Source organism: Budorcas taxicolor, chromosome 1 (genome assembly GCF_023091745.1).
Source record: "Budorcas taxicolor isolate Tak-1 chromosome 1, Takin1.1, whole genome shotgun sequence".
NCBI classification, from domain to species: Eukaryota; Metazoa; Chordata; class Mammalia; order Artiodactyla; family Bovidae; genus Budorcas; species Budorcas taxicolor.
The window spans coordinates 3,264,242-3,290,478 of record NC_068910.1 but is presented as its reverse complement, the minus strand read 5'-3'; the positions used below and the strand labels follow the sequence as shown (position 1 = coordinate 3,290,478).

The window sequence follows — 26,237 nt, the reverse complement described above, 5'->3', positions numbered from 1 at the left end:
ATGTTTTGCAGATGAGAAAACCGAGAACTGAAGGTGTCTGGGGACCACATCGCTTCAAAATCTCCAGTGACTCACTATTTGCGAGGAAAAGCAGAAGCCACCGAGCCTGGCGTTTTTAGGGACATCTCAGTCTGGTTCTAACCTTGGTTTTGGACCAGTCACTTGACTCCTCATTCCATCTCCACCCGGTCTTTCCAAATGCACCCATGCTAAGGGTATGTTGACAGTGCCCATTCTCCACACGTTACCATGTACCTTCAGGCCCGGGAGTGCTCCTGGCTGACCACCTGCCCTCCTCCACCACCTGGGCCTGGTGACTTCCTTAAACTCCATGTCCGTGGCAGCTCTTCTGCCAACCTTCCTGGATACACCCAAGGGGAATAAGCCTGTCCATCCCCCACGCTCCTGAGGACATCTGCACAAATCACACTCACCACAGAGCAGCAGCGTGGCTCATGTGTGCAGTTCTCCTCCCTACTTCCACCCTCTCCCTCAACAGAGAAGGAGACACCTACTCAAGGGCAGGTTCTGGGCCTTTTCCATCTTGGGGATCCAAGGCCTATCTCAGTGCCTACGGTGTTGGAAACATCCTGTGATGTTCTGTCCAGAAGGAACGGGTAAGTCAGATAGATAGATGGTGGGTGGGTGAACGGATGGATGGATGGATGGGGAGTTTGATGAATGACTGGCTGGCTGGATGGGTGTATGGCTGGCTGGCTGGATGAAGGGATGGATGGATGAATGGATGGATGGACAGGTAGGTGGATGGGGAATTTGATGAATGATGGGATACATGGGTGGATGGCTGAATGGACAGATGGATGCATAGACGGAGAGTCTGATGAATGACTAGATGGATAGATGGGTGGGTGGGCCACTGGATGGATGGATGGATGGATGGATGAATGGACAGATGGATGGATGGGTGGACAGATGGATGGATGGGTGGATGGGGAGTTTGATGGACGACTGGGTGGATGCATACATCATTAGCTACATGCACAGATGAAAGGAAAAATGAGTGGATAAAATCCTGGCTAGATGAGTGGATGAGAAATTGAATAGACAGGTGGGCAGGTGGATAAATATATTTAGGACTTGGTTCATGGAAGGACAGAACAAGTCTTTAAACCAGAAGTCAGCAAAATTTCCTATAAAGGCCAGATGATAAATATTTCAGACTTTATGAGCCACATATGGTCTCAGTCACATAACTCTTCTTTGCCTCTTTTTTCCACAAGTGTTTAAAATATGGGAAATCCATTTTTAGTTCATAGGCTGTGAGAAAACAAGATCCTGACCATCAGAATTCAATTCTGGATGACCAGAAATTTTACTAATCCCAGCGGTAGCTCCATCTACCATATGAGAAACACGAAGTTAAATTTGAAACGCAGGTCACAGGCCATCTCCATCCGCCTCTCAACAAGAGCACAGTGGAGCTGAGGAGTGTTCTGGAATGAATGGGCCCACTGGTCCCTCTCCACGATGGGGCAGCCCTGGGACTTTAACAGCAGTGGATCTCCACGGAGAAATTCTTGAGAGTACCCAGCAATCTTAGCAATCAGACAAAGACCCTGGGGGAGGGCAGTGGCGGAGATCATTCCCAAGTCTGTGGTCTCCTTTGGACCGGTGTCCCTGGCTAGGACTCGAGAGTCACACTGGGGTGTTTTTGCCGCTTCTCTCCCCATAAGCACTGACGTCCCAGTGCAGATCCAGACCACAATTTCCCACACTAGCTTCTGAGTTTTTTTTTATGGGCTCTTTTTTCCCCTCTTCAGGATATTGTCAGGGATTACCAGCGGCTTCAGCATCTTTCCAATTGGCAGGAAGCGGTGCAAGCCCAGATGAAGTTTCCCAGTTAGAACCCTCTTAACATAAAACATAAAGTCATAAAACAGAAAGGCCCAGCCCCTCGGACACGCAGCCAGCTCAGAAGCAAGCGAGAGAGCATCAGCCACGGGAGAGCTGTGCTTCCTGTTGCTGCTGCTAAATGCGTCTTTGAGGTTCATCCCCGGGGCTGGTTCGCTTCACACCCGAGGGCATGGGGGTTTAACCTTGCACAAAAAGTCCTGAGTCAGAAGGGCAAAAACCAGGGGCTAGGAGCACAGACCACCAGCGCTCTGTCCCCCTCCCGGGGCCCTGGGTGGCAGCAACGGGACACTGGGGTGATGTCACCGACAGGGACCTCAGCGGGATTCAACCAGAGACCTGGCTGGGTGCTGGTGTCTGCTGCCTCCAGGGAGGCCCCCGTGCTGAGGAGCTCCCGACATGCGACGGGAGTGCACCAGGAATCAGGAGACCCGGGGCTTCGTCCTGGCTCGGTCACCGCGTGACCGTGGCCAAGTCACTGCCGCTGGGCCTCCATGTCACCACCCACGGAATGTTCAGGATGGACGTTCCCAGCTCTGAAGTTCTTGGAAAGACACAAGGGATGATACAAAGCAGCGCGGGACCAGAGGGAACCTCCGAGGAGCCCGCAGATGGTGAGAGCTTGGCCGAGCCGGGAGCTGTCACCAGAGCCTCTATGTGGGACGTGCCCTCACGTCCCGTGGCTCTGCTGTGCCCTCTTCCCTGCCCCCTCCCATGACTCAGTCCCAACGCCACCGCCTTCAGGAAGCCTGCCGATTCTCCCTGAGGTTGTCAGTTACTCCCCCGTGCTCTGGATGATCACCCATCTCACTCATCTGTCTCCTTCGCTGGCCAGACTGCCCTTGGGGAAGGGCCCTGTCTGATCCCACTTTCCACCCCCAGCTCCCATCACACAGCGTGTGTCCAAAAAGCATTCACTGAGCTGAAGGGAACTGATGGCTCAGGGAAACTGCCGGCCATGTGGCAGGCTGCGAAGGGTGGTCGAGCTGCAGCTCCACAATCTGGCCTCCTTTCCTCTGAAAAGTCCAGAGAACTGCCCCCGCCCCTCCCACGGGCTCAGCGGTTGCTGCCCCAATGCCAGGGTGACTGAGACAACCTCTCGCTACCCCAGCTTTGCTTGGGTCTTCGTGCAAACACATCACCTTCTCCCCAGAGGCCTAAACATACAATGCGTCCACACACATGTACATGTACACGCACACACATGCACACGCATGCCCCGACCCCACGTCTGAACTCAACACACCGAGCTATGACCCAGACCTACACCTGTCTTCCTTCTGCCTTCCTCAACCTGAGGGTCAAGGAGACTGCAAGCGCCCTTCCGGAAACCGTAGCACGTTCCCCATACGCCGCTCCCCACCCAGGCAGAGGGCAGCTCCATGGGAAGCCCGTGCCATCCGCCCCCCAAAGCACAGGGATCAGGGGCCCAGCTTCCCTGAGAAGCCCCGGTGAACGGGGTCTCTGCTAGTGGAAGGCACCTCTGTGTCCTCAACTGCTTTTCTGCCCCTTGTATCGTAGCCGCGTCAGAGGGCAATTCGCTCTGGACAATTGAAGTGACTAACTCACCAGATACAAGTGCTGGAGCATCTCCACGTATCTGCAGGGGGAGAGAGGGTGGAGTGGGCATTAATTCTCGTTCTGCACAAGCCGGGCAGGGGCTGACGCTCTGTTATCAAGCCAAGGCCACGGGCCACGGCCCAGGGACTCACGCTTTCTCTGAAGACAGCAGCTCCTGCGCGATGACGTGGGCTCTGGACTGTCCTTCCACCTGCGGGAGGAAACAGAGCCGTCAGGAGGGACCGTACCGGGGGACGGCAGGACGGGAAGCCCAGCTCCACAGGCGCCAGTCAGGCTTATAGAAGGACCGTCAGGCTGTCGGAGGAGGATCCACACGCTTCTCAGATACCCCACCCCCCGGTAACTCACTACCAGGGCGCTGTTCAGCCTCGCACCTTGGCTGCCCCACCTGTAACAGGGACACGACATCAGCAGCATCTAATGCCCAGCCCGGGGCCTGCTGCCCCCTGCGGGCTTAGTAAACTGCCCAAGGGGACTCTGCCCACAGCCGGGCAGGTTCTGAACAACCTGTGGTTCTCTGTGCCAAGCGAGCCCTCTCGTCCTGATTCTGTACTTGCTATCCCCTCAGTGGCCTCTCCCCGCTCTGCCTGCCCACCTCCCAGTTATCCTGGGAGACTTGGCCACGGTGTCTATCGCTTCCTCCAAGGAGCCCTCCGGATTCCCTCCCCAACTGGTTGGACTAGGTGTCCTTTCTGGGCGGCCTCTCTCAGGACACTGATGACCTCTCCCTGGAGGCAGGGCCTGGGAGGTGCGTCTCTGTTGCCAGTGCCTGGCATGGGGCTGCCCCTCCTCTGTCACCAAAAGAATGATCGAGTGAATGAATGAATGACTGCTTACGCCACTTGGGAAGCACTGACTCTCCTGGCTGACCGTGAAGGTGAGCCATTTAACCCATCTGAACCACAGCCTCTGCACCTGAGACAGGAGAGTAACTGAGATTCTGTCTACAAACAGGAAGGATGGGCAAGGACGGGGGCGGAGGCAGAGGCCCGGGCCTTCTGCCATGGGCAACCCCTGTGGCCCCAGACCTACCCGGTATCAGACACTGAGGAGGACCTGGATGAGCAGAGACCCTGCGGGGCAGTGACGGGGGACAGACACGGCGCCTGTGCAGACGAGGCTGGGTGGCAGGGTTGTAGTGGAGCAGAGGGTACCGGGACCCACGGCTCCTGGCCTCCCACCACCTCCCCACACGGCCCCACGGAAGTCACTTTCCAAGATCAGACCTCAGCTTCCCGTGTGTGAGCAGAGTGACCTCTGAAGGCCCTTCTCTGCTCAACCTCCGTGCTATTACACTTGAGAAGTAACAGTCTACTCCCATGACCAGAAATGCACCGCCTGTCAAGGGAGCAGCTTTTCAGACACCAGAACCAGACAGTCTGGGCTCAAATCCCGCCTTCTGCCTTGTACTTGTTAAACAAGTCATCTAACCTTTCCATACCTCGACTTTCCTATCTATAAAACGGGCACAGTCTTATAACGGTATCTCAGACACATGCATATTGTGAAGTTTAAACAAGTGTGTGTGTCCATATATATACACACACATGGAGCTTCCCCGGTAGCTCAGATAGTAAAGAATCTGCCAGCAATGTGGGAGACTGGAGCTCAATCCCTGAGTCAGGAAGATCCCTTGGAGGAGGAAATGGCAACCCGATCCAGTATTCTTGCCTGGGAAATCCCCACGGACACAGAAGCCTGGCAGGGTGCAGTCCACGAGGTTGCAGGTTCGATCCCTGCAGGGGGAAGATCCCCTGGAGTAGGAAATGGCAACCCACTCCAGGATTCTTGCCAGGAAGATTCCACGGACAGAGGAGCCTGGGCTATAGTCCATGGAGGTGCAAAGAATCAGACACGACTGAGCGACTGAGCTCAGCACGTGTGAACTCTCAGTTGCGGCATGTGGGATCCAGTTTCCTGACTGGGGATGGAACCTGGGCTCCCTGCATTGGAAGCGTGGAGCCTCAGCCACTGGGCCACCAGGGAATTCCCAGATCTTCTCAGTCTCACTTTCGGACTCTTTCGGGTCTCTGCTCAAAAGCCACACACACGCTCGGGGGGCCATCTGTGACAGTCTCACCCCGGGTTCTTGGCCTTGGCCCTGCTGGCATCCTGGGCCCCACGGCTCTCGCTGCCCGTCGACAGCGTCCACGGCCTCTGTCTGCTGGATGACAGCTGCAGCCCCTCCGAGCTATGACAACCAATGTGTCTCCGGACACCGCCGAATGTCCCCTGGGGCATGAGCCCGCCCCCAGTGAGCACTTCCGCTCTAACCTGCTTCTCGCATCCTTTTCTTTTCGGCAGTCACACTACCTAACGCTGCCCTGGCACACAGGAGAAGTTCAAGACACGCTGGAATGAACCAGTGGAATTGAGATGCACAGTATGTGCTCAATAAATGAGCCTGCTTCCCTGACTGGTCTGTCGCCAACTGCTTCCTGAGTAAGAGTACAGTGTTTGGGAGATTCCAGTCTCCCCAAGGCCACCCAAATTCAGCAGAATATGGGCCCGTGGTCAGCCCTCCTCTGGCCCCTCACTGCCCCCTCTGCTGCAGAGCAGGAGGGAAACCTGTGAGGCCTCAGCCGGTCTCCTGCCCTCGACGGGCACCACGTCGAAGGCTGCCTTCTGCACCTGCAGGGCTGGCGCGGGCTCTGTGGCCCTTGCGCCTGGAAACGCACCCTGCCGGGACGGGCCTGGACGGCTAAGGAGACCTCGTGGTCAAGCCTCCGTAACGAGAATCACTTTGTAGAGGATGGACAGGGCTCAGGAGACGCGCTCTGTGAGATGAGGCTGAGAGTCAGGACGACCGCCGATCTTCCGGGGGCCTGTGTGCCCATTCTCACTTGCGTCCAGCTTGACACTGAGGCCTGTGCTCTGGGGTGGGAAGGCCTGGGTTCAAGTCCTGGGCTCCGCTCCTTCCTACACCTACACCCTTGGACAAGCTATTCCTCTTCTCCCAGCTCCATCTGGAAAACACGGCGGATAATACTGCCTACTAATGACCTGACTCTGCGACCCCATGGACTGTAGCCCACCAGGCTCCTCTGTCCATGGGATTCTCCAGGCAAGAATCCTGGAATGGGTCGCCATTGCCTCCTCCAGGGGATCTTGCCGACCCAGGGATCGAACCTGGGTCTCCTGCGTTGCAGGCAGAGTTTTTTTTTTTTTTAACCATCTGAGCCACCAGGAAAGAATAACAATAACAAACCAGCCAGCATTTACTGAACACTAGAGTTGAGCTCTGGATTTTCACATGTATTATCTCACCAAACCTTCCCACAACCCAGGAGGTAACTGCTCTTATGAACCATTTTACAGATGAGGAAACTGAGGCACAGCTAAGTCCTACCCTTTGCTCAGAGTCACTGCTAGTCAGTGGCAGTCACCTGATTCAGCCACAGGTAGTCAGCTCCAACCCTGAAGCACTTAGTGGCGTGCCTGGCACTCGGCAAGCGCTCAGTAAATGGTGCTTCGGTTCACTGAAGCAGGCGGAGTTTTCCAATCGGGAAACACCCGTCCTGGACCTACTCCCTGAGGGTGGCGGCAGAAGCCCAGCACTGCAGGGGCGCCCAAGGTTGGTGCCCACCCCCCGCCTCAGGGCAGCGCCCATGCTGGCACCCAGCAAGGAGAACAGGGCTGGACGTTGGGACACTTCCTGACCCGCCGCCCGGCAGGACCGAGTGCAAGGCTCACTCAGACGCCTGCTTTCTCAGCGGGAAGATGGGGGGTCAGCGTCCCCCCACTACACGGCCCGGATGAGGAGGTGATAGACGGAGGGGTCACGTCCCGCCCAAGCTGCTGGAGCTGTCGCCACTGCCATTGCCACAGGCTGGGGGCTGTTGGGAGGCAGTTCAGGGCACGGGCCACTCCGCACTTCCCTCCCCAGCCCTCCCGCCAGACGGGTAGACTCCGGGTGGGATGCGGGGGCTGTCCTGCTTTCTGATTGTGCCCATGATGGACGCGTCTTCACCAGCTGGACAAGAAGGGGGCCCGGCAAAACCATGTGCCCGGGACTCTCCTCCGAAGCTGCTCCTGGGCGTGGCCCCACTGGGGCCGTTTCATACAGATGTTTGTTTAACCAGGAAATGAACTCCGAGGCTGACGGCAGTGTCCAGGGACAGACTTCTGGGAACAGGGCTCCTCCCAGGAGCGTGGGGGCCGGGGCCTGCGCTATCGCATTCCTCAGGCTGGCGCTGTGGGTGTTACGCCAGGCGGCCACCCCTCTGCCCCGGAGCTCCAAGCCGCTTATCTCCCCCGCTCCCCTGGGCCGCCCAGCCGCGCTTCCGCCCCAGGCCCCAGCAAACCTGCCGGCCCAGTGCTGGCTGTCCCGGGACCAGGGCAGGGCCGGAGGGAGGGGAAAAGGCCTCCCTTAGGGACCCTCCTGGCTAAACAGACGCAGGAAGAGTTAGCAGTCCTGGCCCTCTGCCCGGGGCTCAGTTTCTCCAGCTCGAGGACAGGAGTTCTCTGTCTCCTTCTAGAAAAGCAGTCCCCTAAGTCTGGTCTGAGAAACTCTGGGGTTCCACCTCCCTTTTCCAACTACATATCTGCGTGAGTCTGGATCCGAAGTCGAACAAAACAACACTTTCAACAGGTGGAATTCTCCTCAACAGAGGAGAATGCAGGTGTCTCCTACGAAGCCAGACCTGAACAACATGTTTGCAAAAACGTACAACCTAGGGACTTCCCTGGTGGTCCAGTGGTTCAGAATCCACCTGCCAATGCTGCGGACAAGGGTGCCAGCCTTGGTCGGGGAACTAGGAGCCCACATGCCCTGGGCCCACTAAGCCCGCGCACCACAACGAAGGACCAGCAGAGCCAAAGACTAAAAACGAACAATTAAAACCTGGTTACGCTTCTCACCGGTGGCTCAGATGGTAAAGCCTCTGTCTTACAACGCGGGAGACCTGGGTTCCATCCCTGGGTCGGGAAGACCCCCTGGAGAAGGAAATGGCAATCCACTCCAGTACTCTTGCCTGGAAAATTCCATAGACGGAGGAGCCTTGTAGGCTACAGTCCATGGGGTCGCAAACAGTCGGACACGACTGAGCAACTTCACTACTCCTCTTCTCACTAAATATTTTGCAAAATAACTGTTTTTCATACTAAGTGCTATTTATGTTAACATAAAATGGTCTGTGCCTGCTAAGTCGCTTCAGTCATGTCTGACTCTCTGCCACACTGTGGACTGCAGCCCACCAGGCTCCTCTGTTCATGGGATTCTCCAGGTATGAGTACTGGAGTGGGTTGCCATTCCCTGCTCCAGAGGATCTTCCCAACCCAGGGATCAAACCTGAGTCTCCTGCATTGGCAGGCGGGTTCTTTTACCATGAACGCCACCCCGGAAGCCCTGAAATGGTCTACTGTTGCTCTCTTTAGAATGAGTGAAAAGATACGTGTTTTCTAAGTTTTACTCAGTGTTACCTTCTCACATGGTAACCATGGATAGATACAACTTACAGAAACAAAAATTCTTAGGGGCCTTGGATCATTTTTAAGAGGCTAGATATGGGTCTGAGACTGAAAGGTTTTAAGCAGCACTGTTTTAGAGAGTCACACTGATCACAGACTGTGGATGGAAATGCTCTGCATTCTCAGTGACGAGCTAAGGCGCAGAGGTCTCGCGGCCACTGTAATATAATAGCAATCACCGCATTGTTGCTGTGCGGAGCAGGGTAATGAGCCCCGGGCTGCCTGGCCTGGCCCGCAGCAGGGCCCCGTGTATGCCCGGGGCCGCCATTCTCTCCCCAGCGTCCTGTCCTGCGGCAGGAGAAACCGCCCCAAAGGTCCTGTTCTGTCACCTCTCGCCCTGCTTGCAGGCCTGCTGGGTTGAGACCTGCTCGGCCTTTAAACACTGCCTCTTTCCTTCGCCCTCGTCTCCGGCGGCTCCCGGCAGAGCCCCACGTCCTGACGTCCGCAGCCTGGCTCAGTGCCCCCTCCTCCGCACACACCTGCTCCCTGCCCACGGTCACCTGGGCACACCACTCCCCCACGCCGTGACCCTCAGCTTCTTGGCTCCTGGGGACAGCTCTCCTTCTCAGATGACTGTCACCGACACCTGTGTCTGCTCCACCCACCTGGGCCTTGACCCCGCTCAGAACTGCCCTGCTCTAAGTCGGTGGGCGCTCTGGTCAGCACCTCAGACCTGCGTCCCCGAGCGTCCCGCAGCCTCAGCTGCGCTGCCCTCTTAGCTCATGAGAGCTACAGCCAGGGGCCTACTCCAGCCCACCCAAGGCTGTCAGCTCCAGCCCCGAGCAGCCCCACAGCCCCCAAGAGAGCCTGCCCTCCCACCCGATGCTGACGCCTGTGCTCTGGGCTCCACCCCTTCCTACACCTACATACCTGGACAAGTTCCTTCTCTGAGCCCCATCGGTAAACCAGGGAGAACAATACCTACTGAGTAATGTACCAGCTGGTGCTTCTCGGACAGTATGACAGCTACTGTTGTTGCTGTTCAATGGCTCAGTCGTGTCTGACTCTGAGACCCCATGAACTGCCTCCCTGTCCGTTACCATCTCCCGGAGCTTGCTCACACTCACGTCCATTCAATCAGTGATGCCACCCAACCATCTTGTCCTCTATTGTCCCCTTCTCCTCCTGCCTTCAATCTTCCCCAGTATCAGGGTCTTTTCCAAGGAGTCAGCTCTTCGCATCAGGTGGCCAAAGTATTGGAGCTTCAGCTTCAGCATCAGTCCTTCCAATGAATATTCAGGACTGATCTCCTTTAGGATGGACTGGTTGTATCTCCTTGTAGTCCAAGGTACTCTCAAGAGTCTTCTCCAATACCACAGCTCAAAAGCATCAATTCTTCGGTGCTTAGCCTTCTTTATTGTCCAACTCTCACATCCGTACCCGATTACTAGAAAAACCACAGCTTTGACTAGACGGACCTTTGTCGGCAAAGTGACGTTTTTGCTTGAAGACTTAGTATGTGTTAAGTATGGTTCTGAGCTTTCTACATGGATTATCTCATTAAGCCCTCCCAACAACATATGAGGTAAGCACTATTATTCTTACCTCCATTTCACAGGGAAACTGAGGCACAGGGAAGTTCTATCCCTCTCCTGTTCCATTCCTCCCTGTCCCATGGAACTCAGATTTATTCCGTAAGTTTGTGTAGCCTTTCTGTACCTTAGGGCTTTCCAGCTCATGCAGGTTCCTGAGTCCAGAAGTTCCCTGTGATCTATGAAGTGTCTCTAAGTCACCGGCTAAACCTTAGCTGGGCAGAGCGCCAGGGTGGGCCCCCGATGCTCCATCCAACCAGCCTCCTTGACCACATATCCTGTGGGTGGCGGGTGGGGGGACCACATCCGGACAGAGAGAAGGGGATGCTGACCAGGGCTGTTTCAAACCCTGGGAAATATTCCTAAAGAGCCTTAGCTATTTTGAGGGTCCCAGCGAGGGGCCTTGCTGGAGTGTCCTGAGGTCATGTCTGTAGCTCAGGGACCCCACGAGAACGCTGTCTTCGAGGCCCCCCAGGGCGCTGCCAGAACGGACAGCATCCCGTGCCTTGGAACGCACTGGGGTTTCCAGCACGGACTTCAGCGGCTGTCAGGAGGTTCAGACAGGCGCTCGGGGAGAGGAGGGTTGCTTTTATCCCAGCTGCCACCTGTGTTTGCACAGGTGCCAGAGAAGGGATGAGGCGGGCCAAGGAGAGGCCACACCTGCAGGACAAGGGGGGAAGTAGGTGGGACCAATGGAGCCTCTCCCCCCATCTCCTCCTCCCCTAGGAACCAGCAGTCAGCTTCTGCTCCTGGGACTCCCAGCCTAACTCGAGCTCTTGAGCACAGGCTGGAGTGAGCCTGGGTTTGGCCCAGATTCTTCAGAAAACTTCCAGCATCACAGAGAGTCTCTGGTCCTGGATGCGATTTGTGATGCAGATGGCGTGTTATCTCGGAGCTTCAGGAGACCCCACGAGGCTTCCACAGACCTGACTTCTCGTCGACTGTCTCCAACCTGCTGGACAGCCTCGAGAGAGCGGCGACCTCTCCCAGAGCCACGGTCTCCTCTCCCGGGAGACAAAGGGCTCTCCCGTATCACAGACCCCACACCCATCCCCTCACCATCCCTGGCCCCTGGTATCCACCGTGCTCTCTGCGTCTGTGCCTCTGACTGGCTTAGTCTTCTGCTGTACATGGAGTCACATGGTGTTTGTCCTTCTCTGACTCCCTGACTTCACTGAGTACCGAGCCCTCGGGGTCGGTGCATGTTGTACCATGTGACAGGATTTCCTTCCTTGTAAAGGCTGAGTAGTATTCCACTGTGTGTGAAGTCCATGCTGTTTAGGCACCCATCCTTCGATGGACACTGAGAGGGCAGATTTCATGTTAAGTGCTCTTAATAAAGTAAAGAAATCAAAGGGGTCCTATCCTGAGCATCTCACTTCAGTTTGAGAAACGACCACCCAAAGGTCAGGAAGCCAGTCAACGACTGGGCTCCCCGCCTTCACGCCGTGTGCTCTGCCCTCCTAGGTAGCTCTCTCCTTTCTATGTAGCCACGTCCTGCATTGCTTCACAGAGCACACTATGCTTCACCTCCTCCTGGAAGCCTCCCTGGCTGTCCTGACTCTTAAGACTGGGGACACTCACACGGCTCAGGCACAATTACACAGCTGAGACCCCATAACTGTTCCATCTTCCTTGCAGCCTTTGTTCTGTAAATAACTGTGATGTGTAACCTTTATGAAAATGCATAAAACGCAGCGCCTAGAGATTATCACACGAGGAGCCTTCTCATTCTTCACCCTGACCGTAAGTCTCCAGTCGGGCACCCCACTGGCTTCTTTTCCTGCACCTTGGGGTGCAGAGGGCACTGCGGATACTCCACACAGACCAGACGGCTGACACACAGACCAGAGCTCAAACTTGAGCGTGCATATGAGCCGCCGGGGGGCTCTTGTTAACATGCAGATACGGGACAAATCTAGGGACTCGGGGTGCTGGGGGTCTGCGGGTCAGACTCTGAGCAGCCGGGCTGTGGACCAGGCACAGAGAGTGATGCTCACAAAGTCAGGAAGGAGAAAGGGAGGGCAAAGGTGACCTCGTGGCCCCAGCTCTAAACTGGTCAAAGGGGTCTGAGCCTTGGCAAAGAGGAAAAACCAGGCACAGAGGAAGCTCTCGGAGGACGGGAGCATCCCAACACCACCATCCCCAGTCTGGGGGCTTCTGGCAGCCCGCAAGCCCTCCAGGGCCCTGAGCAAAGAGGTGTGGGACAGGCAGGCAGCCGGGACACTGCCCTGGACCCCTGCGCCCCCGTTCTCTCCCTTCCACGTTAGGTTCTGAGAGTCTGCACCTTCATCGTCCTCCACTCAACTGTCTGAAAATAAACTCTCTGTGTTAACTTGGCCGAACTGCCATGCTCTATAAATTGTACATGACTGAAACGGTGCTTTTGCTCATTAAACTGTCCATCTGAGATAGTTTTCCACGCTTAAATGCAGGACCTGGGTCTAACGCATTCATTCATGTATCAGTTTCGTTGAGGATATTTACCGAATGCTATTTTATGTGCCAGGCAGCAGCGACGTTAACTGCGAATAGGATGGTCACGGTCCCTGCCTTCCCGGAGCTATTCTGAGAGGAAAAGGTGAACAGCATGCAACTAGGCAGAAGAAATAACACAGAACAATCACAGCCTGAGATAAGGCAGAGGAAGGAGAGGACGGGAGTGCGCAGGGCGAGCAGGGAGAGGCCTCTCAGAGGAGGTGGTGTCTCCCCGCAGCCCTGCGGCCTGCAGTGCAAAGGCAGGAAGAGCATCTTGTGTGGAAATAAGTGCAAGTGCAAAGGCCCTGGGGTGTGGGCAAGGAACAGACCACCTCAATCTGCAGCCTTTGTGGCTGAACTCCATTCCATCCGTGATTAACACATGACAGCAGGAGATGAAATGCCAGGGACTCTCAAGTCTTTCCAATCTGGTGCCAATCGCCAGAACAGCGAACTTGAGAGGAGAGGCAAGGACTTGGGGGTGGGGGGTAGGGCGTGTGGAAAAGTGGCGAGTTCTGCTGGGGATGTGCCGAGTCTGAGGCGTCTGCAGGGCTTCCGAGAAGGGCCCCTTAAAGCAGGTGGCAGCTGGAATGTGAGGCTAAAGGGAGGGGTGGGGTGGAAGGTCAGCTCCGAGGACACACCTGAGGAGGGCTGGCCACTGGCCCGCCAGCGGCTGCCGGAGCAGAGGACCGGGAGGAGAGTGGGGCTGGAGGAGCCCCAGGAACTCAACACCTCCATGGAGCCGCCAGCAGAGAGGATGGCCAGGGAAGCAGGGGGAGAGCGAGGAGAAGACGGAGCCAGAGACGCTGAGACAGCTCCTGTGGCAGGGAGACCGCCAGAGCGGAGGCTCGGTGTCCGAGGTGGACAGTGTGCAGAGCCGGGGACCACAGTGAGGGGGGCGGGGAAGTGGGAGGAGCCTGCTTGTGGGCGGAGCAAAGGCCTGCAGAACCTGTCCAGCCCACTTCCTCCTCCTCTGCCCCCCGAGGCTGACCTCCTGGGCTCACTCCCACCTCCCACCTCTGCACTGTGGCTCCCTGACCACAGGGCTGTCCCCAGACCTTCCCATTTTCTGGGTACATACACAAAAGAATTGAAAGCGATGTCTTAAAGAGAGAATCGCACACCCAAGTTCACAGCAACGTGACTCACAGCAGTGGGGAAGTGGAGGCAACGCAAGCATCCGTGGACGGATGAACTGACAACATGTGACATGAACACATCATGGAATATCATCCAGCCTTCCAAAGAAGGAAATCCTGACACGTGTGACAACATGGATGAACCCGGAAGGCATTCTGCCAGGTGAAATAAACCAGACACACAGCAACAGACACCCTGAGAGTCGGCACAGTGGCGGTGTCTAGAGTGATCACCATCACAGAAGCAGAGAGTAGAATGGGGCGTGCCAGAGGCTGGGGCGGGGCGGGGCGTTGCTCTGTAAGACATGCTGACTCTCAGTCTGGGAAGATGAAAAAGTTCTGGAGATGGACAGTAGGGATGGTTGCCCAACAATGTGAATGCTCTTGGCGCTACTGAACCGTACACTTAAAAACGGTCAAGGTGGAAGACTTTACGCTATGTGCATTTTAAACACCTCCCCCCTTTTTTTTTTTTTTTTTGCTGTGCCAGGTCTCAGCGGCAGCACATGGGGTCTTCTATCTTCAGTGCAGCATGTGGGATCTTTAGTTGCAGCATGTGAGATCTAGTTCCCTGACGAGGGATCGAACCCAGGCCTCCTGTGTTGGTAGCGTGGCGTCTTAGCCACTGGACTGCCAGGGAAGTCCTTCAATGAAACTTTAAAAAAAAAAGAAAAGCCTCCTCCAGCCTCCGCAAGTTTCCCGTCTCTCCTCTCCCCCCGTGCCGTCCCCCACCTCTGTGGTTTGCGTTGTCCATAGCGCTTTCACCACCACAACCCATCTCAGGGAGTTTTCTGGACAACCACTCATCACCTTCTAGAAGGTGCACTCCAGCAGAGCCAGGAGACACCTGGTCTGACCTGTGGTTGCTGTTTCTTCAGCCCTTAGAGGGGTGCCTGGCACACAGCAGGTGCTCAGTAAATAACTGACAAAGAAATACAACTGCTGAAGAAGAGGAGGGCCGGGTGCAACTGGGAGAGAGGCCACAGAGAGAAGAGGTGCGGATGGGAGGGAGCTCTCATCTGAAAGGAGACGGTTTTCTGGGAAGGTGGGCTGGCTGCAGGGGAAGAAGCTACGGCAGGTGAGGCCTCCCAGGCCCACAGGAGCGCGTCTGCAGTGGAGCCAACACGCGCCGGAACACAGGGTTCAGGGTGTGCGGTGTGGAGAAGGTGCATGGTGACATTAACACAGGTTGGGGGCTGGCCCCGTGGAGCTGACCAGGGTTCAAGTGGATCCTTTAACCCCGACAGACGGTCAGGGCGAGGTCACAGGTGCAAAGCTGGGGGCAGGAGGCCAGCATGGAAGCCGGGCCGGGCCCCTGGGCCCCTGGGTGCAGCTGGGAGGGGGCGTCCTGCCTGGGCAGGAACCAGAGAGGGTGGGCAGGCAGGACGGGTCTGCTCCAGAGGACGGGGCTGGGCTTAGGCATGGACCTCTCCAAGAAAACAACATCCTTGGTGACAAAGGGACTCCGGCCAGGGAGGAGGTAACCCGAGGGGCCACCAACTCATGGGCTGATCTCGGGGGAGCTGGTTTGTTGCCCCAAGAGTCCCCGTTAGCTTGAAAACCGGGCACACTGTCAGGAGGGGAACTGGCCAGCCAGCTTGTGAATGCCTCCTTTCATTGCTAGATCTATTTTTAGGTCCGTCTCGATTCTCTTTTTTTGCCCCCTCTTGCCTTCAACCCACACCCTTTGTCTGTCCCCGAGTGGGAGTGAGAGAGGTCAGACAGGTGGGTGGACCAGCTGGGCTCAGCTTCCTGTCCTGCTGCAAAAATCTCTCCCCTCCCGCCTGGATCGTCCCAAAACATCTGGGAAGGGTGGGTGTGGCTCAGCACTTTTTATTTATTGTTACGTAAACCGTATCACCCTGGAGGAAGGGTGGGGCTCACCACCATATCCCCACACACGCCCAAGATCCAGGGGAGGCCATCCCAGTCCAGGGCTGCCCCTTTGAGACGGCTGGAGTGGAAATCTGGGTCCCCTTGTCCCCAGGACGCAACAGAGGCCCAGAGAGGTGAGGTCTGCTTTACAGAGAGGCAGAATTTTCAGAGAGGATGGAAGACGGAAGAATAAGAAGTGAATGTTCCACCTCCCCACCCCAGGAAAGACTGCTCTATCTAGCAACTTCCCAGTGGTCGAGGGGCCCTCACCCCCTAGGACTGCCAGGGAGCGCCCTGCAACAGCCTGTGGTGGGGGCTTGATCAGGAGGTACAGACACTGATTGAAACCGGCCTGCTCTCGGCTGTGCCCTCTCCCGGGATCCACCCGAAGGAAAAAATGTGTGTGTGAGGAGGGCTACGAATGGGTGCCCTGCGGTTGTCCACAGAGCAGAGGAGGCTAAGACTCCGAGCTCCCAATGCGGGAGGCCTGGGGGGTTCGATCCCCGGTCAGGAAAGGAGCTCCCACGTACTGCAACTAAAAGTTTGCCTGCCTCAACTAAAAGACCCTGCACGCTACAACGAAGGCAGGGATCCTGTGGGCAGATGAATAAATAAGTTATTGAAACACCAGAGACACTCCAAATGCCCCTCAGCGAGGGGAGGGCCGAAAAACGACAGCACACCCAGACACTGGAAGAGTCGGGCACGGAAAAAACGAGCGCGAGCTCCCTGCGCGGACGCGGGGCAAGGTCTCAGGTCCCAGCGAATGAACCCCACCAAGTGATCGGCCCTGTTTCTCAGAGCTTGATATGGTTTACGGGGGGGAAAAAAAAATCACAGCTCCACAAATAATGTCATCCATCTCGTTCATTTCTGCCGCTTAATGAATGATCTATGTCGGTGGAATACAGGGGAGAAGGTGAGGAAAGACACACAGCCGACTGCATACCAGGTACCTCGGTGAGGCCCGGGGGCCGGGAATGAGCACCCCTTGGGGTACTGAGCCCTCACCTGTGGGGATCTCAGACGTGACGAGGACCCCCCAGCGGAGCACGCTCCAGGTGATGAAGACCTGATGTCCACAGGGCCTGGACCCCTGCAGCATCACACAGGCCTCACAGGGAGGAAGTCGGGGCGGGGAGCAGGCTGGAGGGGGGCGCACAGTCTGTTTGGCAGGTGAGGAAGCTCGGCTCCCGAGAGTGGACGGACCAGCCTGGGGAGTCTGGCCTGCCACGTCTCCCTCTGGGCGCTCAGAAACGACGGGACGGTCCTTCTCATGGTGGAAAGTGGCCGGCAACACAGCGGGAGCGGGGAGACGCAGGTGGTCCCAGGAGAAGGTTGGGAACCACCACGGGGTACACAGAACTGCATGTGGGGGGCCCCACTGTTTTCTCAGTCCCTCAGCTCTGCGGGACCCAGCCCCAGCCCCAGCGTCAGAGTGAGGGCTGACCCCCAAGGACAGCGAGGGCGCTCTGCTTCCAGGCTCCACAACCCCAGCGATGCCCAGAAGGGCCAGAGTCAGAGCTTACCTCCCTTCCCCACATGCCCACCCCTCCCCAAGCCAAGAGCTCCTCCCGGAGGGAGGGGAGGAAGCGGAGAGGAAGAGAAGGCCACCAGGATCGCAGCAGAGAAACAAGCAGACAAGAATGGGTTTGGAGTCAGCGCTGTTTCCAGCCCCTTCAATCACGTGCAGTGTGGCCTCGCTGCACTAACTTTCTGGTTCACTTTCTCTCAGCCCCGCCCACCGCCCCACCCCTCACTCCAGCATCACGGCAGGGAGCAAGGACATCTCCATGAGACTCGCTCACACGCCTAGCTCATCGCACCCTCACAATTCCCACTTCACAGATGAGGAAATGGAGGCCCAGGGCCCCGAGGTCACTGGAATCCAGCCCTTGTGTGCTCAGTCACTCAGCCGTGTCTGATTCTTTGTGACCCCGTGGACTGTCGCCCGCCAGGCTCCTCTGTCCGTGGGGATTCTCCAGGCAAGAATACTGGAGGGGGTTGCCTTGCCCTTCTCGAGGGGATCGTCCCGACCCAGGGACGGAACCCCGGTCTCCTTCACGACAGGCAGATTCTTCACCATCTGAGCCACCAGGGAAGCCCTGCCTTGATTCAAGTCAGGCAGTTCTATCCCACGTCCCCCCCGACCGAGGCTCTGGAAGCCCCAGGCTCCGGGGACCCAGGCGGACGTGAGCAGTCATCCCCGCAGCATCCCGTGGCCCCCGTCTGCCGCGTGTCTTCAGGCAGCAGCGCCGAACAAGACTCGGCCTCTGCGTCCAGCCAGGGCTCAGCTGTCTGCAAACAGCTCCCTCCGCCCGGAGACGGGAGGGAGTGGGCCTTCCCTCCACCTTCGCGTCTCTGACCCCCACCTCCCACCGGCCACCCGCCTACCTTGTGGGGGAGGCTGGGGTCTCTCGCAGCGCTGTCCTCCTCCTCTTCCGAGCTTCCGCGCTCTTCATCCGACGTGAGGTCCTCCTTGGGGGCCACGGCCGAGATGGGACAGACCTTGTAGGGCTCGGTGTAGGCGCTAGGGACACAGCAGAGAGGCAGGGTCAGAGCTGCCAGTCTGGCCAAGGGACAGTGAACCGGCCAGGGCCCTACTAACACCACGGGCCGTTACCGAGTGCTCTGCGTCTCCACAGGGACCCAGAGATGGGTAAGACCAGGCAGGACCTCCTTCCTGCCCCAACCCCGCCAGTCTGTTCTGGTTCACTGGACATTCCAAGCTCTTCACTGCCTCAGGACCTGTACACGTGCTGTTCAAGACAGACCTCTCTCCCCATTAGCTGCAAGGAGACCCGGGCTCGATCCCTGGGTCGGGAAGATCCCCTGGAGAAGGGAACAGCAACCCATGCCAGTATTCTTGCCTGGAGAATGCCAGGGACGGAGGAGCCTGATGGACTGACATCATCACAGCAGCCTCCTTGCTCCCAGCCTCTCTCTACACAGCAGAGTGACTGACAAGACAAACCAGGCCACATCTCAGCTCTTGCTCAAGGACCTTCAACGGTTCCCTCCTGCCTTTGGCAACGTGGTCCCAGACGACTTCTCATAGAATCTCTCTTCATACTAAAAATTCAAGCATCTTGTTAAATGTTTATCAATACTGATTCCTGCCCTCTGGGAATGATGGATGGATGGATGAGAAGCGGCCATGAGGAAGGCGTCTTCAGGCCTTCAATGGGCAGGCTCAGGACCCCCTGCCTCAGGCCTGGTCCACGCAGGGGGAAGCATGGCCTGGAGGGTACATCAGGGGAGGACATGCGTGTTAGGTGCAGTGCAAGGAGAGGCTATTCCTGGCACCAGGAAGACCACGCACACCTCTCTCCAGGTCTGCCCCGAGAAGGACCCACGTCCTCTGGTCCACACGGGGGCCAAGAGCCAGAAAGATCAGGGAGAAGTGGCCTGTTCCTGCCTGGACTCCTGGTGCCGCGTGTGTGCGTGTGTGTGTGTGCGTGTGTGTGTGTATAGTGTGGGCTTACAGTCATGCATCTGACTGTACAGAGACACAGCCCTGACCAGGCTGGAGCCGTGTGTGTGTGTGTGTAGTGTGGGCTTACAGCTATGAATCTGTGCGCGGAGGCATAAGCCCTGACCCAAGGTGGAGCCAGGACCTGCTCAGCTATCCCACCGCCCGCCCTTCTGGCCACAGCTCTGCCTTTCTCTTTTTCAAAATAATGGATGGCCCAAAAGTTCATTTGGGGTTTCCTGTAACATGCCTGGAATCTCGTTAAGATCATTAGAAGATTTCTTATCAGAATTTGGAGGATACAAGGTAGAGGGCCAATATATTCAAAATGCTTAAAGAAAAAAACCTGTCCGCTAAGAATCAACCCTGAATTCCACACAACTGTCCTTCAGAACTGAGCTGGACGTTAAGACATTCCTAAATAAGCCTGCAGCAGCTTGTGACAACCGAATCTGCGCTGCAGGAAGCATTCGAGGGAGTCCTGCAAAGTGAGGTGAAAGGGCACTAGACAGAACCACAAACTCACAGGGAGAAATAAAGGTCACACATGGGCAATTACAAAACTGCAATGATGAATTCTACCAAACAGTCAAGGAAGAATGAACGCCAATCATTCTCAAAGTTTCCCCCCAAAGGTGAAGAGGGAACACTTCCCAACTCATTCCACAAGGCTAGTATTGCCTCCATCCTCCGGGCAGCGAGTCGGAACCCTGAACATCTCGGGCCTGAACACGAAACGTCTTCCAGGTTCACCCTCACACGGGCCCCTCCCGACTCCGCTGGCCCCTCTGTCACAGCCTCGGAGCCCAAGCCATCACTTGCCTGGAGGTCTGTAACACTCGCTTCCAGTTGGTGCCCCTTCCCTGGGGCTGCCCTCCCATCTCTTACCCCGGCGGCCAGAGGGACCATCTCAGACCCCGTCTGACCCTGCCACCTTCCTGCTGAATCTGCTCAGGGCAGTCGAGTGCTGCTGGCATTTGGCCCCAGCAGCTCAGCCTGCTGGGCGAAGCTCTGCTACCCGGGGGCGCAGGAAGCTGGGCATCCTTGCGCCCGATGCTGCCGTGAAGTCTGCCCAGCATCGGACACTGCCAGGTACCCAGGAACTTGGGGGGCTCTGCCTCAAGCCAGGTAAGGGATGGACTCCTTGCAGCAGACACTGGGGAGAGAGCTCATGGATGCCCAAAACTCCAGAGATGGGGAGGGGCTGGCTCAAGGTCACATGGCAAAAGGGGGCCAATACACATGGCGTCTGCCTACATTTGATCCCATTTAACAGACATGAAAAGAGAGGCCCAGCTGAGTTCCCTCAGGGCACCACTGTGTGCAGCTGACTCTCAGGCTGCAAGGGCAAATGGGCTTTGCTTTTGTTCTCTGTGCTCTTTTTATTTCCTTTTGGAGCAGCAGCAGGAGAATCCCCATGAACAGAGGAGCCTGGCGGGCTGCAGTCCATGGGTTCACAAAGAGTCAGACACGACTGAGCGACTTAGCACAACTCCCAGGTGGGGCTGTCTGGGTTCAAATCCTGGCCAGGTATGATATTACCTTTCTAAGCCTCAGCAGTGCCCAACTCATTCAGCTGCTGGGAGGGGTCAATGAATTATACTGCAAGACACTCACAACAGTGCCTGGCACGTAACAACTCAATGAAGGAGAGCCACGGCTCTCCTCCTCCCCAGCTTGGCTTGGCTGAGCACGGCTGCTCCATTCTGGACCAACTGCTGTCTAAAGTCAGCTTGTCTTTAGCATCTGCTTCTATTCTGACCTCATCCTGATAACACCCATGAAGTCACAGTACGTATTCTTCTAACACTTTAAAATAAACCACATGATTATTCATCTATGACATGTTTGACGACAATGCCCTTGCCCTCCCCTGAAGGTGCACAGACCTTCAGAGACAAACCCAGTGAGCACGGATCCACCATCTGTCCTCAAGCCAACCTCAGCTTCTGGCTAGAAACGTGTCCCGGGCTCTCTTTAATCTACTTCTTCCTCTCACTTTTGTGTTCTAGAAAGATCTAAGAGGGGAGTCAGGAGACAAGGGCTGGCGTGCTCTCATGATATTCTGGCTCATTAATTTCACTGTCCTATTGAGGGGCTGTGAGCACAATAGACGGAGGCAAACTGCCATGAAAAACACGCTTTCACAACATAAAAAAGTGACAGTAATCCCCCGCCTTGACAGTCAATGGAAGCCTTAGTGGCAGACCCTATCTTAGACTGGACTCATTAGTTGAATAAGCAAATCAAAATAGTCTAGGACCACTGGTGTCAACAGAACTGCGTCTACACACTTTTGATATTTGCTACCAGCTGATCTTCAAATCCAGGGGAAGAAAAACACCTCCAAGACATGCTTTCTTAATAACTTCTGCCCAAATGCTCCGACACGCCCTGGAAAGCTCACGTCCTTGGTGAGTAATCACTTCCTCCCTAGGGGGACAGAATGGGAACCCTCACAGAGGGTTCATCCATTTTCCCAGTTCAGTTCAGTTCAGTCACTCAGTCGTGTCCAAATCTTTGTGATCTCATGAACCGCAGCACGCCAAGCCTCCCTGTCCATCACCAACTCCCAGAGTTCAATCAAACTCATGTGCATTGAGTCAGTGATGCCATCCAACCATCTTATCCTCTGTCGTCCCCTTCTCCTCCTGCCCCCAATCCCTCCCAGCATCAGAGTCTTTTCCAATGAGTCAACTCTTTGCATCAGGTGGCCAAAGTATTAGAGTTTCAGCTTCAACATCCGTCCTTCCAATGAACACCCAGGACTGATCTCCTTTAGGATGGACTGGTTGGATCTCCTTGTGGTCCAAGGGACTCTCAAGAGTCTTCTCCAGCACCACAGCTCAAAAGCATCAATTCTTCGTTGCTCAGCTTTCTTTACAGTCCAACTGTCATATCCATACATGACCACTGGAAAAACCATTTTCCCAGTCAATCAACATGAACCTGTGAGACAGGTCCTTTGCACAGTATGCCCTGAGGAAGGCTGCAAGGCCTGTATTTTCAGCTATCTGGTTCCTATCTGTTTGGTTTTTGGCCATTCAGACTCTGTACTGTAGGTACTGGTAGCACAGTGGTAAACAAACACACACGGTCTGTTCCATGGCCTCTCCAGTCAAAATGCCCATTATAACCCTAACGAGGGGGACTTCCCTGACGGCCCAGTGGCTGAGATTCCACGCTCCTAACGCAAGGCTCCCGTCTACTCACTTACCCATCCACACGCTTTTCACCCATTGGCCGTATGGCCACTCACCCCTCCCTCCCTCCCTCTCTCCACCAGTGCCCCCAGCCCTCCATCCACCCACTCGCCTACCCATTCATCTGTCCAACTGCCTGCCCGCTCAGCCATCCCGCCACCCACCCACCCACCCACCCGGCGATACTTCTATCCATCCAACCCAACCACCCATCCTTCCATTCCCACACTCACTGGCTCACCAAAGATGAAGCAGCACCTACTTCAAAGAGCAAGCCCATGAAGGAATCAAGGGTGACCACAGTACAGTGCAAAGTACCGGCTGAGAGGACGGGTCCAAAAGTCAGCCTGCCTGGTTTGAATCCCAGCTCTACCACTTCAACCAAGTTACTGCAACTTTCCATGCCCGTTTTTTGTTTGTTTTTTTTTTAAATCTACAAATCAAGGGTAATGACACATGCTGGGAAAATGGACAAAAATGCCACGTGGTCAGCAGTGTCAGTTTCGAGACCAAATGGCCTAGAACTTCGGCATCAGATCAAGGAGAGGCGCTGTGACCTCAGGCAAGGCCTCTGTCTCTAAGCCGCAGTGGGGATGACTGTCTAGGTTCACTGTGGGCTTCAGGGAGAACAGGATGCGACCTTAATATGTCCCTTTTGGCCAGCCTGCAGAGGGGCCAAGTTTTAAATCCCCCAGACTAGTCTCCACAGGGCTGTGTCCTCCCCCTGGGCTGACTTATGCTTTAAAGGGAACATAAATTAAAGCTGCTCAGAGCTCGTTACCCTAAACGACCCTCCAAATGAGCACAGTCCTTTCCAGCAGCCTGGAGTCGTAAAAGGACACGAGCACCCATGTTGGGGGGACGAGCGCTTTGTAAGCTGGCCCAGGGCGGTCGGGCTCTGCCCGTTAAATCCCACCCGGTGTGACACTCACTGACAGCGGGAAGGCTGTCCCCTGCGGGAGCCTCTCACGGGCGCCTAGGGCCCTCACTCTGCCCCCGCTGGTGCAGTGACATGTGGGAGGAGGCCAGATTGCAGATGTCACGGCCCCTGGCTCCTCTGAGATAGGCTGGAACCTTCCTGGAGCTCTCCAGCTTGGCGGGGGTGCAGGGGCTTCGGCACTGCGATCTCTGGGAGCTGGAAAGTTTGAGATGCAGGAGACAGGATGACGGACTCGGCAAATATGACTATCCTCATTAGCGGGGTGGCTGGAAGAGCTTAGAAGCGGATGGAGGAGGGGGCTGGGTGCAAAACCAGGGATTTCCAAATCCTCAGACCCGAGTCTGACTCTCTGATCTCAGCACCTTCAGAGCTCACTCAAACATCCCTCCAGACCTTCTCCGGGACACATCTTCTGCCCTGATTATTTCCTGGTCACTCAAACCTGACCCCTCACCAGTCCCCCTCTTCAAAGGCTCAGGAAGTCTTCCTAGATACACATATCACCTGCACTGAGGGCTTTGAATCTCAGGCACTGGAAACCACCCAGGAAGATGGGGCTCAGAGACCTGAGAGTCCTGCCTTCACCGCTACCCTGCTGCATGGCTATGCTGGTGGGCCTCAGTTAGTGCATCTGTAAAATGGAGAAGCAGACACCCGCAGCTGTGAAAACGGGTGACTGTGTGCACTCGATGGCCTGGTTGGGGGGCGGGGGGGCCAGGCTCTGAGAGCAGCTGCCGCCTGCAGTCTTCTCCTGGCATGAGCCTCTGCTTCGCTCCCTCTGGAGGGAGCGCGGCCCAAACCCGGGGTCAGCCAAGGGAGAGTGCTCGTAATGCTTCCCAGAAACATGATTGAAGGAGAGGCTTTTCTGAAAGTTCAATTTCCATCTTGCACTAAGTAGAAACAGAAGTGCATCCGTGCTCTCCGTCCTCCAATAGCCACACCCCTCTTCCTCAAGCACGCACGCCTCAGGGTTTTATAGGGATTTGTTTTCTTGTTATAACAGGTTTATTGACATGTAATTCACATACCAGGAGGTTTATCCTTTTAAAGGGTACAATCCAGCGCTTTTTAGTATAGACACAGAGCTGTGCAGCCATCACCACTATCTAATTTAGAAACTTCTCATCAACCCCAAACGAAACCATGTACCATTTAGCAATCAGCCACATTCCTCTCCCTCCCCAACCTCTGGCAACCACTGACTCACTTTCTGTCTCCAGCAGTAGCAGTGTTAGTCGCTCAGTCGTGTCCGACTCTTCGCAGCCCCCTGGACTGTAGCCCGCCAGGCTCCTCTGTCCACGGACTTCTCCAGGCAACAATACTGGAGTTGCCATTTCCATCTTGAGGGAGTCTTCCTGCCCCAGGGATCGAACCCGAGTCTCCTGCACTGCAGGCAGATTCTTTACCACTGAGTCACCAGGGAAGTCCAGGGCTCTGCCTATTCTAAACGTTTCATACAATGGACTCATAGTCAAGTCATCATTTGTCCTTTTGTGTCTGGCTTCTCTATTACTTCAGTGTGCTCAAGGGCCACGTTCCAGCACTGCACTCTGTTTAAGGGCCACTGACACTCCACGGCACGGCTGTGCCACATTCAGCTTGTCCGTCCGTCCATCCCTCGAGAGACACCTGGGCTGTTCCCACGTCTCGGCTAGCCTGAAGAGTGCTCCTAGGAGCATTCACATTAAGAGTTTTGGGGAGTATGTTTTCATTTCTCTTGGCACACCCAGGTGTGGAACAGCTGGGTCATACGGTAACTCTACGTTTAACATTTTGAAAAACCGCTGGACTATTTTTAGCACAACATCTTGCACTCCACTGCCAGCACTGAGGGTTCTGATTTCTTCACGTCCTCATCCCTCCTTGCTACTGTCTGTCCTTGTTATTTTAGCCTTCCTAGTGGCTTTGACGGAGAAGGCAATGGCACCCCACTCCAGTACTCTTGCCGGGAAAATCCCATGGATGGAGGAGCCTGGTAGGCTGTAGTCCATGGGGTCGCACAGAGTCGGACACGACTGAGCGACTTCACTTTCATTTTCACTTTCATGAACTGGAGAAGGATATGGCAACCCACTCCCGTGTTCTTGCCTGGAGAATCCCAGGGACGGGGGAGCCTGGTGGGCTGCCGTCTATGGGGTCACATAGAGTCAGACACGACTGAAGTGACTTACCAGCAGCAGTGGCTTTGAAGCGGTTTACGGGGATTGTCAAGGAATTCTGTTCTCCTTGATCACAGCTCAGCCTCTTCCTGACCCAAACAAACACTACAGTAATTCCTATTCAAAGAGAAATGTAAGTATGATTCCCAAGGCTTCCTTTACAGAAAATCAAATGAGGTTCAGAAGTGCAGGGAGAACACGTGACTACCTCTGGAGGCTCTGCAGAGGCCTCGTAACACGACAGACTGATATAAAGAGGTAACGACGGAGAAAAACCGTAGGCCAGAGCCCCAGTCTCGCCAGCGTGACGTTCTCTCTGGTTCTGGCTTCGGGTAACAGTCTTTGCTTCCTGCACGTGGCGTGCCGGGGAGGACACGGGTGAAGAGTCCTGCGTGTCTGGCTCTCAGCAGCGGCCACGCTGTGGGCAGGTGCCCCCTCAGAGCACTGACCCCAGACCCATCTCTGGGGCCACAGCAGAGGATAACGTTAAAGGTCACGAGCGTTCGGATCCCACCTC

The 26,237-nt window shown here is 55.8% G+C and overlaps 1 protein-coding gene across 4 annotated transcripts in view; it reads right to left on the bottom strand.

Moving 5' to 3' along the window:
• Positions 1-26,237, bottom strand: part of FGD5 (FYVE, RhoGEF and PH domain containing 5) — a 118,502-nt gene that overhangs the window by 42,410 nt on the left and 49,855 nt on the right. For all 4 annotated transcript variants that reach the window (XM_052647345.1, XM_052647421.1, XM_052647429.1 and 1 more), the window contains exons 3-5: positions 18,341-18,476; positions 3,585-3,643; positions 3,442-3,472 (exon numbers count right to left, since the gene is read on the bottom strand). In XM_052647345.1, coding sequence (XP_052503305.1) covers positions 3,442-3,472; positions 3,585-3,643; positions 18,341-18,476 — 226 coding nt within the window. The remainder of the gene's footprint in view (positions 1-3,441; positions 3,473-3,584; positions 3,644-18,340; positions 18,477-26,237) is intronic.